This window comes from Somniosus microcephalus, chromosome 32 (assembly GCF_052327205.1).
Source record: "Somniosus microcephalus isolate GS21.2 chromosome 32, FLI_Smic_1.0, whole genome shotgun sequence".
In the NCBI taxonomy this organism is placed as follows: Eukaryota; Metazoa; Chordata; class Chondrichthyes; order Squaliformes; family Somniosidae; genus Somniosus; species Somniosus microcephalus.
In genome coordinates this window covers 1,855,848-1,869,889 of record NC_141018.1, presented here as the reverse complement: position 1 = coordinate 1,869,889, position 14,042 = coordinate 1,855,848, and the positions used below count along the sequence as shown (strand labels likewise).

Below are 14,042 nucleotides of genomic sequence, written 5' to 3'. Positions count from 1 at the left end.
TGTCAGTAGGAGAGCATTTTGGTGATGGTGACCATAATTCGGTGAGATTTAAGGTGGTCATGGAAAAAGACAAAGATGGCCCGGAAATAAGGGTTCTAAATTGGGGGAAGGCTGATTTTAATATGATAAGGCAGGATCTGGCCAAAGTGGACTGGGAGCAGCTACTTATAGGAAAATCCACATCAAGACAGTGGGAGACTTTCAGAAGGGAAATAGAGAGAGTACAACGCCAACATGTTCCTGTAAAGGTCAAGGGTGGGACCAACAAGCAAAGGGAACCTTGGATGACAAGGGATATACAAAAATGCATTAGAAATAAAAGGGGGGCTTTTGGCAGTTACAAAAGACTAAAGACGGAAGAAGCCCTAGAGGAGTATAAAAAGTGCAGGGGCATACTTAAAAAAGAAATTAGGAGGGCGAGGAGGGTCCATGAAATAACACTGGCGAGCAAAATAAAGGAAAATCCTAAGATGTTTTATAAGTATATTAAGGGCAAGAGGATAACCAGGGAAAGGGTAGGTCCCATTAGGGACCAAAGTGGCAATCTGTGTGTAGAGCCAGATGATGTAGGCGGGGTTTTAAATGAATTTTTTGCATCTGTGTTCACTATGGAGAGAGACGATGCAGACATAGAAATCGGGCAAGGGGACTGTGACATACTTGAACATATTAGCATCGAGAGGGAGGAGGTGCTAGCGGTTTTAGCGGGCCAAAAAGTGGATAAATCCCCAGGCCCGGACGAGATGTATCCCAGGCTGCTGTGGGAGGCAAAGGAGGAGATTGCAGGGGCTCTGACACAAATTTTCAGAACCTCTCTGGCCACAGGGGATGTACCAGAGGACTGGAGAACAGCTAATGTAGTACCATTATACAAGAAGGGTAGCAGGGATAAACCAGGGAATTACAGGCCAGTGAGCCTAACATCTGTGGTAGGGAAATTATTGGAAAAAATTCTGAGGGACAAAATTAATCTCCACTTGGAGAGGCAAGGATTAATCGGGGATAGTCAGCATGGCTTTGTCAAGGGTAAATCATGTCTGACAAATCTGATTGAATTTTTCGAGGGGGTGACGAGGGGGGTGGATGAGGGAAATGCTGTGGATGTGGTTTACATGGACTTCAGTAAAGCTTTTGACAAAGTCCCGCATAGGAGACTGGTCAAGAAGGTAAGAGCCCATGGGATCCAGGGTGCCTTGGCGCATTGGATCCTAAACTGGCTGAGTGGCAGGAGGCAGAGGGTGATGGTCGAAGGATGCTTTTGTGACTGGAAGCCTGTGTCCAGTGGGTTCCTCAGGGATTGGTGCTGGGTCCCTTGTTGTTTGTGATCTACATAAATGATTTGGATGAGAATGTAAAAGGTATGATCAGTAAGTTCGCAGATGACACGAAAATTGGTGGGGTGGTAAATTGCGAGGAGGAAAGCCTCGGGCTACAGGACGATATAAACGGGTTGGTCAGATGGGCGGAAAAGTGGCAAATGGAATTTAACCCTGAAAAGTGCGAGGTGATGCATTTTGGACGGACAAATAAGGCAAGGGAATACACAACGAGTGGTAGGACCCTAGGAAGTACAGAGGGTCAGAGGGACCTTGGTGTACATGCACATAGATCTCTGAAGGCAGCGGAACAGGCAGATAAGGTGGTTAAAAAGGCATATGGGATACTTGCCTTCATTAGCCGAGGCATAGAATATAAGAGCAGGGAGGTTATGATGGAGCTGTACAAAACGCTGGTGAGGCCACAGCTGGAGTACTGTGTGCAGTTCTGGTCACCTCACTATAGGAAGGATGTGATTGCTTTGGAGAGGGTGCAGAGAAGATTCACCAGGATGTTACCTGGGATGGAGCGCCTCAGCTATGAAGAAAGACTAAACAGGCTGGGGTTGTTTTCCTTGGAGCAAAGAAGGCTGAGGGGGGACCTGATTGAGGTGTACAAAATGATGAGGGGCATAGATAGGGTAGATAAAGAGGAACTTTTCCCCTTAGTAGGGGGGTCAATAACAAGGGGGCATAGATTCAGGGTAAGGGGCAGGAGATTTAGAGGGGATTTGAGGAGGAACTTTTTCACCCAGAGGGTGGTTGGAATCTGGAACTCACTGCCTGAAAGGGTGGTAGAGGCAGGAACCCTCACAACATTCAAGAAGCATTTGGATGAGCACTTGAAATGCCATTGCATACAAGGCTATGGACCAAATGCTGGAAAATGGGATTAGACAGGACAGGGGTGGATGGGCGGCGCGGACACGATGGGCCGAAGGGCCTCTTTCTGTGCTGTAAAACTCTATGACTCTATGACTCTATATTAGCTTGAGGTGCTGTTTTAGTTTGAGGTGCTGTAATAGTTTGAAGGGCTGTATTAATTTGATGTGCTGTATTGGCTTCTGGGGCTGTGTTAGTTTGAGGAGCTGTATTAGTTTGAGGGGCTTTATTAGTTTGCGGTGCTGTGCTAGTTTGAAGTGCTCTATTGGTTTGAGGTCCTACATTCGTACATTTATTTTTATCAGATATAGTAGGTTTATTATTTTATGTAGCTGTATTATTTTGTGGATCCATCCGCACAAATTCCCCACTTTACTTTCATAACTGAATGGCTGCAGTTAAACAGGTTAGCTCCATCCCAGATGCTGTAGAGCAGCCCTAGAGGACACTCCAATATTTGGAATTTAATTACTGAATGTCCACAGCAGAGCCAAGGATTCACCGAAACAATATGAGATCTAGAGATGGGCCTGATGATGTTTGAAACAACAATCACTTTGCTGGGGGAATACAGCTGGCAATTGCCATTAGTTAATTAATGGGTTAAAATTCTCCAGTCTTTGGGGTTTTCAATTTCAATCTCAGCACTAAATTTACTCAAAATAACAACAGAAAATGCTGGAAAAACTCAGCAGGTCAGGCAACATCCGTGGACAGAAATTTAAGTTGACGTTTCGGGTCGAACCCGTCTTCAAAACTGGAAAGAAAAGATAGATCGGAGGCAGGGCTGCGATCGGACAAAAGAATAAAAGAAACAAAAGAAGTAAAAAAGAGACAATAAAAGGTGTTAGGAGCTAGACGAGATGGTAATAGGCTGAGATTGGGTGTAAAGTGTACTGGCAGGGCAAGGGATAGCTGCCAGGTGTGAGAGCGAAACAAAAGGAAAGGCGGGGGGGGGAAAGGAGTGGAAAAATTACAAGAGAAAATGAAATAGGGGCCGAGGTTATGATCTGAAATTGTTGAACTCGATATTGAGTCCGGAAGGCTGCAGAGTGCCTAATCGGAAGATGAGGTGCTGTTCCTCGAGCTTACGTTGAGCTTCCGTGGAACAATACAAGAGGCCAAGGACGGTGAGGTCCGAATGGGATGGAGCGTTGAATTAAAATGACAGGCAACCAGAAGCTCGGGGTCACGCTTACGGACTGAACGGAGGTGTTCCACAAAGCGGTCACCCAATCTGCGTTTGGTCTCCCCAATGTAGAGGAGACCGCATCGTGAGCAGCGAATACAGTATACTAGATTGCGAGAATTACAAGTAAATCATTGTTTTAGCTGCCATCGTGTTTTACGAATGGAATCGATGGTAAAGGGGAATATTTGTGCTGTTGCTTGAAGATGTTTGGTCCTACGTACATGACATGGAAAGTATTGATGCTGCTCGGCTTCCATTTGAACTGCACCAACAGAAACAGATGTTAACTATTTGCTGATATGTAAACTGCAGGTCAGCGCTGTTGCATTATTCAAATCCTCTGTATAATGAGTTATTTTCTCTCTAAGTATAGTTACTGTCAACACTTTATTTGTTTTGGTGCTGATTCATCTTCCGCCAACACGGTCCTGAGAATCTGTGGGTCATGAGGGCTGAATTTTCTTATCTTCCTATTAAACAGGATCAATATTGGGATGTGGTTTTTGATTATTTCATTCCTGTAGCTGAGTAATCTTTGACGAACCAACTCTTAATTATGACTCAGAAACTCTACACAGGTCTCCTGCACCGATCCCTGCCCTTATCTCAGTGCGGTGTGCCCCTACGAGGAGAGACACATATAACTGAAGAACATACCTATCGGGTGTTCATGATATTCATGAATTATACCACTATATATATACTGTTAATAATGAAATATAAATATTGCCCTGCTTCAATACCTAAACCCCGTCAATATCTGCAATGTTATGAAAGAGCTGATGTCTTTGATTAATTAATACTCAGGTTACAGAGAACTACATAGAATTTACAGCACAGAACAGGCCAATCAGCCCATCTACTTTATGTCAGTATTTATGCTCCACACAAGCGTCTCCTCGTGCCAGCCCGCCTAGCGCGATGAGTACTTCCCTCGATTCCCACTCCTTCATGTAATTAACTATTTTCCCTTAAACGTAACTATTCAGTTGACCTCAACTGCTCCATTTTGCAACAAGTTCCACAGCCTAACCACTCTCTGACTAAAGAAGTCTCTCCTGAATTCCTGATTGGATTTATTAGTGAATATCTTACATTGATAAAATCCAGATTTGGATTCATTCACCAGTGGAAATATCTTCCCTACGTCCAGCCTCAAAATTTCTTTCATCATTTCAAAGGCCTGTATTTGGTCACCCTCAGCCTTCTCTTATCGAGAGAAACGAGTCCCAGCAGGCTCAATCTTTCCTGATATTCATAATCCCTCAGTTCTGGCATCATCCTTGTAATAAAATTGCACCTTCACCAGTTCCTGGATATTCTACTTCTAATATGGAGTCCAGACTGTGCACAGTATTCTAACTGTGGTATAACCAAGGTACTGTATAAGTTTAATATAACCTCTTTGCTTTTCGATTCTATTCCTGTAGAAATGAGGCCCAGTGCTTTGTTTGAATTTTAATCGCCTTGTTAACCTGCATTGCTACTTTGCTGAGTTTTTCCAGCATTTTCTGTTGTTATTTCGGATTTCCAACATCTGCAGTATTTTGCTATCGTACTAGTGTTTGGTTCACTGCCACACCTCTTCTAGGAATGCCTACCTTGAAGAAGTTCTGCTCTTCTCTTCGACGGGATCTCCGTTTGCCTCTTCAACCTTGTTCATCTTCATTACTTTCAGTTTCAGCCCTGCCTTCGATCTATTTTCTTTTCTTTCCAGTTTTGAAGAAGGGTTCGACCCGAAACGTCAACTCAAATTTCTCTCCACGGATGTTGCCTGACCTGCTGAGTTTTTCCAGCATTTTCTGTTGTTATTTTGGATTTCCAACATCTGCAGTATTTTGCTATCTTGCTACTTTAAATGATGTGTGCATCTGTACCCCTGAAACATTTTGCCCTCCATCTCATTCAGACACTGATTTTCCATGTAGTATTTGGGAACCTTATTCTTCGTTCCAAAATGCAGCACCTCACACTGAGCCATATTGAAAGTAGTTTGCCACTGAAACGCTCAATCTGCAAGTTTATTAATGTTTTCAAATATTTTGTTGCATTCTTTCTCTGTATTAACTTTACTGCCAAGTTGGAATCATCTGCAAATGTTGAATTTGTGCTTCAGCTTCCCGAGTCCATATCGTTTAAAAAAGCTATCAGTTCTCTCAAACAATGATTAGAACTTTTGAGGCAATTGCTAGCAATTGTTTCTCAGGAGACACAAGTCCTACTAATAATATTGTAAACGATGTTAAATAAATATGTATATTTACACATTGATACAAAACAAACCAGGCACTAGGGTTTATTACTAGAGAGATTGAATTGTAAAGTACGATGTTTTGCTAAACTTTTTATCAAACCTTGGTTAGAGCACAATTGAACTACTGCATACAATTCTGGTCGCCAGATTATAAAAAGTATATAAAGACACTGGTGACGCTGCAGAGTATATATTCGCAAGGATGATACCAGAAATGCAAGGGAATACCTATTAGGAAAGGATGAAAAGGTTGTGTTGTAGGAACTCAAGTTCACCTAAGTAGGTATTGGACGAATTCCTACTAAATAATCAAGTTCAACTTCAGGAGACACTGAGGTTCTCGCTCCACAGATGCTGCCTGATACTCTCTGTTTTTTATCGGATTTACGGCAGTCTCAGTATGTTGCTTTGGCTCAAATACTTCGCTTTGGTTCATGACAGGGGCGTGTTACATAGTGTACTGGCCACGCTAGACGTGCTCCTATCTAGTTATCCAGCAAGTTAAACACTTATTCAAAAATAATTCTTCATGAAGCCGTTTGCTGTTTTGAAGCTTTACTTGAACAAATTTGTGAAACTGTAAACAAAGATAATGTATGTTTTGTACATAAACCGAGTACTATACATTCGATATTACATAAGATATAACATATTTACAACAGTAGAATAGATTAATTGTATAACTAACTAACATTTGGACTAACTTCTGTAACTATCAAATATTAACCTTTTATAAACATAGTGTTATCAAAATACTACTCTTGCAATGTTGCTATTATGCTAACAAACAAAGATACTCACAGATATTGCGCTTGGCCTAACATATGAAGTCAGATTACATTGGATTGTGAAACCCTCATGGAATCCTCCATTACTGCCATGTTCTTCCTGGAATTCTACTTCCTGGAAGAAAGGTACGAAGGTCAAATGACCTCTCACAGGAAGAAAGGAACAAAAGTCAAATGACCTCTGCTTCATACAAACACACTGCTAACACATAACTGTAGGGGGTTTCTCTTGCTTGCTCTGGTCTCCTGCCAGGCTTCTTGCAATAATTACCCATGAGTGGTTCGACCCACTCGCCCCTACGGTTCTAGACCTTGGACTTAGGTGCAGGGAGCTGTAGTACAGAGAAAAACTCAATAGACCAGGTCGAATAGCACGAAATGGATGCCTTTATTGAACAGTTTGCAGCATTATAAAATACATGTCATAAGCACAGATTTAAGCAACTACAAGCATGCACACATCTATAAAATTAACTCGATAGAAATGGGGAACACACGGCACATCGTGAAAGGGGCAACACATTACAATTACCCTTAACCCCCTCCCCTAAACCTAACTAAGTTTCGATTTGAGGGACTCCGAATTATGCTCACCACTTTAAGAATTGCGGAAAAAAAAAGCTTTGCAGCCTTTCGACACAGCTTTCCGTCGTCACGTGGGTTTGGAAGCTTCTGGCGCAGCTTGTTTTCCTCTTGGTTCTCCTGCAATGGAGGCAGCCGATACAGCCTTGGTGAGCGCTCACCACGGATGGATCCGTTACCGATGTGATGTTGAAGAACTGGATGCACACTCCGGGAACTGAGTGTCTTCTTCTCCGGCCTGGGTCGTCGATGATCTCCCGACAAAAGTACCCGGGCCTCCCTCGTCATCTTCCCATCGTGGCCGGGCCTTGCCTGGCCGAACCTCCCAAAGTCGCGGAACACACGGCTGAACACCGTTTACCGAACCACGAACCAAACACGTTCCGAACCGAAGTACCGATGGACTTTACTCAATCCACAGTTATATTTTTTTGGAACATTCTTATCTCCCGCCAAATCATAGTCCTGTCTTTGTAATAATTTTGGCGGGCAGAACTCTCTGCAGGGGTGTTTTGTCTTCATAACGGGAGTCGGTGATAGCTGAACTGGCCTTCCTGGGCCGATAATGTCTTTGCTTTGTTACCGTAACTTGGTTTGTATATTGATCAGTCTGGAGATTGCCCTGGATGGCTGTTAAACGGCTTCTCTTTGCGCAGTGTAATGGGTTAAAGCGTTCGTTCAATTGTCCGCCCATTTCTTGATGGGTCTCATCCTGCCACCCAAATCTGTCCTGTACTTATAATCTAATCAATATGTATGCTCAGTTCCATGAGTTTCGGCTTCCCGAAACTGGTTTTCGCGGGCTTTTAATGCCCTCAATCCACAAGCCTGTCTGGCTTGCAGTAACAGAAATTCAAATGGTCCCAGAAGCTGGTCACGAGGTCTGGCCATTTTGTGTGCCCTTTTATCAAAGGTTTCTCTGTATAAGCTTCCTTTGGTCAATAAAGCTGTTTTATTAACCCTATTTTCCTACGTGATTATTTAATGAAAATTTCGCGAATCTTACATAACCACCACCAGAGGGTGCTATCTGCACATAAAATAGTCCATCGGTCCAGAACACATAGATTTCCAGCCCTTCTCCTGGGACCGGTTGGATGCCTGGCGCCCTGCCTCGCCTCTTTTATAACACGTAAGAGGGCGGGTTGGAGGCAGGGAGGAAATTATTTTTTTAACCTCTATCCCAACACAGCCCCGAGACCGGAGAAGCAGCGGACCTGCGCGGGAGCAGCCCGAGGCGGGAGAGGTACTTAAGGAGCAGTCAGAGGCACTGAGGCCCACAGCCCCGAGACCGGAGAAGCAGCGGACCTGCACGGGAGCAGCCCGAGGCGGGAGAGGTACTTAAGGAGCAGTCAGAGGCACCGAGGCATACCAATCCAGGTTCCGGGAGAGAGGTAAAAAGTAGTCCAAGTGTGACGTCAGCAGGAAGCAGGTAAGTGATTGGTTGGTGAGTATTTCTCTCTTTTCAATACAAGCTTGAATTCTGTGGTGTTAAATTTCTAGGGTCTCTGTGGTGTAGTGGGGACAGTTGGTAAATAAAGCGCCCTAGAGTATACCTGTAACTTGGGTATTGAATACATTTTTTAATTAATTAAAGGAGTAAGTCATGGCAGGAGAGCTCAGACCCGTGTTCTGCTCCTCTTGTTCCATGTGGGAAGTCAGGGACACTGCCAGTGTCCCTGACGACCATATGTGCAGGAGAAGCATCCAGCTGCAGCTACTTGTAGACCGCATTGCGGCGCTCGAGCTGCGGGTGGATGAATTTTGGAGCATGCGCGATGCTGAGAGGGTCGTGGATAGCACGTTTAGCGAGTTGTTCGCGCCTCAGGGTAGGGCTGCACAGGCAGAAAGAAAGTGGGTGACCATCAGGCGGAGCAACAGAGGCAGGCAGGAAGTGCAGAGAACCCCTGCGGACATCCCCCTTTCAAACAGGTATACCAAGTTGGATACTGTTGAGGGGGATGACTCACCAGGGGAAGGCAGCAGCAGCCAGCTTCCTGGCACCAGGGACGCTTTTGCTGCTCAGGAAGGGAGGAAAAAGAGTGGGAGAGCAATAGTGGTAGGGGATTCTATCGTAAGGGGAACAGATAGGCGTTTCTGTGGCCGCAAACGTGACTCCAGGATGGTTTGTTGCCTCCCTGGGGCCAGGGTCATGGATGTTACTGAGCGGCTACAGGGCATTCTTAAGGGGGAGGGTGAGCAGGCAGAGGTCGTGGTCCACATTGGGACCAACGACATAGGTAGGGAGGGGGATGAGGTCCTGCATCAAGAATTTAGGGAGCTAGGTAACAGATTAAAGGGCAGGACCTCAAAGGTTGTAATCTCTGGATTACTCCCAGTGCCACGTGCTAGTGAGTATAGGAATAGGAGGATAGTGCAGATGAATGCGTGGCTAAAGAGTTGGTGTAGGAGGGAGGGTTTTACTTTCCTGGATCACTGGGCCTGCTTCTGGGAAAGGTGGGACTTGTACAAGTCGGACGGGTTGCACCTGAACCAGAGTGGGACAAATATCCTTGCGGGGAGGTTTGCTAGCACTGTTGGGGGGGGTTTAAACTAACTTGGCAGGGGGATGGGATACAGAGGGGAGCTGAAATAGGGGGTGATGTGCTGCCAATTATAGAGAAAAAAACAAGTCAGCTTGGTAGACAGGGCAAATATATAAGGGCAAGGCTGGATGGCATCTATTTTAATGCAAGGAGTCTTGCAAATAAGGTGGATGAACTGAAGGTGTTGATAAACACATGGGAGTATGATATTGTTGCTATCACGGAGACATGGTTGAGGGAGGGGCAAGACTGGCAGCTCAATATTCCGGGGTACAGAATCTTCAGGCGAGACAGAGGGGGAGGTAAAAGAGGAGGGGGTGTTGCAATATTAATTAAGGAGTCAATTACTGCAGTAAGGCGGGATGATATATTAGCAGGTTCCTCTAATGAGGCCATATGGGTGGAGCTTAAAAACAAAAAGGGGGCAAGCACTTTGCTGGGAGTGTACTATAGGCCTCCAAACAGTCAGGGGGAGATAGAGGAACAGATATGTAGGTAAATCTCAGAGAAATGTGCAAATAATAGGGTAATAATAATGGGGGATTTCAACTTCCCCAATATTAACTGGGATAGTCAAAGTGTGAAAGGCTCAGAGGGTGTAGAATTCTTAAAGTGCATCCAGTAGAGCTTTTTGAGCCAGCATGTAGAAAGTCCTACAAGAGAGGGGGCGGTACTGGACGTAATTCTAGGGAATGTGGCCGGCCAAGTGGAAAAAGTGCTAGTAGGTGAGCACTTTGGTGACAGTGACCATAGTATGGTGAGATTTAAGGTGGTCATGGAAAAGGACAGGGATGGGCCGGAAATAAAGGTTCTAAATTGGGGGAAGGCCGATTTTAATAGGATAAGGCAGGATCTGGCCAAAATGGACTGGGATCAGCTACTTGTAGGAAAATCCGCATCGAAGCAATGGAAGGCTTTCAGAAGGGAGATTGAGATCATACAATGGCAACATGTTCCCATAAAGGTCAAGGGTGGTTCAAAAACCACAGGGAACCTTGGATGTCAGGGGATATACGAGAATTGATTAGGAAAAAAAGGAGGGCTTTTGGCAGATACAAAAGACTAAAGACGGAGGAAGCCCTAGAGGAGTACAAAAAGTGCAGGGGGATACTTAAAAAAGAAATTAGGAGATCAAGGAGGGGCCATGAAATAACACTGGCGAGCAAAATAAAGGAAAATCCTAAGATGTTTTATAAGTATATTAAGGGTAAGAGGATAACTAGGGAAAAAATAGGGCCCATTAGGGACAAAAGTGGCAATCTGTGTGTGGAGCCGGAAGATGTAGGAGGGGTTCTAAATGAACTGTTTTGCATCTGTTTTCACTGTGGAGGAGGATGATGTAGACATAGAAATAGGGCGGGGGGACTGTGATATGCTCGAACATATTAACATCGAGAGGGAGGAGGTATTGGCGGTTTTAGCAGGCCTAAAAATGGATAAATCCCCAGGCCCAGATGAAATGTATCCCAGGCTGCTGTGTGAGGCAAAGGAAGAGATTGCGGGGGCTTTAACACATATATTCAGGACCTCTCTGGCCACAGGGGATGTGCCAGAGGACTGGAGAACCGCTAATGTAGTACCATTATTCAAGAAGGGAAGTAGGGAAAAACCGGGGAACTACAGGCCAGTGAGCCTAACTTCAGTGGTAGGAAAATTATTGGAAAAAATTCTGAGGGACAAAATTAGTCTCCACTTGGAGAGACAAGGATTAATCAGGGATAGTCAACATGGCTTTGTCAAGGGAAGATCATGTCTGACTAATTTGATTGAATTTTTTGAGGGGGTGACTAGGTGTGTAGATGAGGGTAACGCAGTGGATGTGGTATACATGGATTTCAGTAAGGCCTTCGATAAAGTCCCGCACAGGAGACTGGTCAAGAAGGTAAGAGCCCATGGAATCCAGGGTGCCTTGGCACATTGGATACAAAACTGGCTTAGTGGCAGAAGGCAGAGGGTGATGGTCGAAGGTTGTTTTTGTGACTGGAAGCCTGTGGCCAGTGGGGTGCCACAGGGATCGGTGCTGGGTCCCTTGCTGTTTGTGGTCTACATTAATGACTTGGATATGAATGTAAAAGGTATGATCAGTAAGTTCGCGGATGATACAAAAATTGGTAGGGTGGTAAATAGCAAGGAGGGTAGCCTCAGTCTGCAGGACGATATAGATGGGTTGGTCAGATGGGCGGAACAGTGGCAAATGGAATTTAACCCGGAAAAGTGCGAGGTGATGCACTTTGGGGGGACTAACAAGGCAAGGGAATACACAATGAATGGTAAGACCCTAGGCAAGACGGAGGGGCAGAGGGATCTGGGTGTGCAAGTACACAGATCCCTGAAGGCGGCGGAACAGGTGGATAAGGTGGTAAAAAAGGCATGTGGAATACTTGCCTTCATTAGCCGAGGCATAGAATATAAGAGCAAGGAGGTTATGATGGAGCTGTATAAAACACTGGTTAGGCCACAGCTGGAATACTGTGTGCAGTTCTGGTCGCCACACTACAGGAAGGATGTGATCGCATTGGAGAGGGTGCAGAGGAGGTTCACCAGGATGTTACCAGGGCTGGAGCGCTTCAGCTATGAAGAGAGACTGGGCAGATTGGGTTTGTTTTCCTTGGAGCAGAGGAGGCTGAGGGGGGACATGATTGAGGTGAACAAAATTATGAGGGGCATAGATGGATACTGAGGAGCTTTTTCCCTTAGTAGAAGGGTCAATAACTAGGGGGCATAGATTCAAGGTAAAGGGCGGGAGGTTTAGAGGGGATTTGAGAAAGAACTTTTTCACCCAGAGGGTGGTTGGAGTCTGGAACTCACTGCCTGAAAGGGTTGTGGAGGCAGAAACCCTCACAACATTTAAGAAGCATTTGGATGAGCACTTGAAATGCCATAGCATACAAGGCTACGGACCAAATGCTGGAATATGGGATTAGATTAGACAGGGCTTGATGGCCGGCGCGGACACGATGGGCCGAAGGGCCTCTATCCGTGCTGTATAACTCTATGACTCTATGACTCTATGACCAGTCCACCCGATTTTGGTGCTGAAATCTCGCCCCACTGCCTGGGCTCAGACACAGAGAATGTTTGATCAGTAATTTCCAGTCTCTTTTCCCTTCTCTTTCTCACAGTGAATTTGCTGGCGATTGTGATCCTGTCCTGGGGAAAGTGTGGGCTCTCCACCTGTACCACTCGCTACCTGGTGGCCATGGCAGCGGCGGATCTCATGGTCATCGTCACTGATGTCATCCTGTATCAATGCAGTTATTATTATTTCCCGGGATCTTTCCTGGACATCACTCCTGTGTGCAGTGTTATCATTGTCCTGGCACGGGCAGCCACAGACTGTTCTGTCTGGTTTACTGTCACTTTCTCCTTCGATCGATTTGTGGCCATTTGTTGCCAGAAGCTGAAAACAAAATATTGCACCGAGGAAACTGCGGCTGTGGTCCTGGGAACAATCTGCATTTTGCTCTGTTCAAAAAGCATTCCCTTCTACTTTACGTCTGAACCTGCAGCGATAATCGACAATGTGCCGTGGCTCTGTGTTATAATCCCAAACTATTATACTGACCCCGGGTGGGTGGGGTTTGACTGGTTTGATACAGTTTTAACCCCATTGCTCCCATTCGCTTTAATTCTGTTGCTCAACGCTCTGACAGTCAGACCCATTTTAGTGGCCAGTCGAGTCCGTAAGGGACTGAGGGGCGAGAGCAAGGGAGAGAATGTCAGAGACCCAGAGATGGCGAGCAGAAGGAAGTCTATGATTTTACTCTTCACCATATCAGGCAGCTTCATACTTCTGTGGTTGATATATGTTATAGATTTCTTATATTATAGCATTGCAGGAACAGATCCCAATGATCACAATGATTCTATAGGTATTTTTCAACAAGTCGGATATATGCTGCGGAGTTTAAGTTGCTGCACAAACACATTTATTTACGGGGTGACCCAGTCCAAGTTCAGAGGGCAGGTGAAGAGCGCGGTGAGATATCCGGTTAACTCAATTATTCAATTAATTAAGAAACAGAACAACTGAGCGCCGCCCAGAAGCGGGTCCCAGTTTTTCCAGTCCATGAATGTAATATTTAGCCCCAGACACCCAGCAACTGAATTGCACCATGAATCGCTGGTGATCTGAAACTATAACCCCCGGTGGGGCAAGCACTGTATTTAGGACACGGCACTAACTCTTGCTGACGATTCACTCATTGTCTTTCGGGACAGGACCACTAGTTTTTTGCATTCCGTCTGAGTTCTTCTGTAAATTGTCACTTCAGCGATTTAGTGCAGCAATTCATTTATAGCTTCCAAAGTAAGTGTCTCATCAATAGGTAGGCAGACAGAACTGAGCTGCTTTTCAGAGGATTATATTACATAGAATATACAGCAGATACACAGGCCATTCGGCCCAACTAGTCTATGCTGGAGTTTATGCTCCACACCAGTCTCCTCCCATTGCAACTAACTCATCTCAGCCTTTCAGCA

The 14,042-nt window shown here is 45.2% G+C and overlaps 1 protein-coding gene across 1 annotated transcript; it reads left to right on the top strand.

Moving 5' to 3' along the window:
- The first annotated feature begins 12,690 nt into the window (after window positions 1-12,690).
- Window positions 12,691-13,593, top strand: LOC147097238 (putative G protein-coupled receptor 139). The gene has a single exon (XM_085972013.1). It carries the CDS (start codon window positions 12,760-12,762, stop codon window positions 13,591-13,593), a length of 834 nt encoding a protein of 277 aa, XP_085828139.1. The 5' UTR covers window positions 12,691-12,759.
- Window positions 13,594-14,042: the final 449 nt, after the last annotated feature.

Bases quoted from the DNA above. Each gene is read 5' to 3' on its own strand.
- LOC147097238 (XM_085972013.1), top strand. From the start codon at position 12,760: ATGGCAGCGGCGGATCTCATGGTCATCGTCACTGATGTCATCCTGTAT.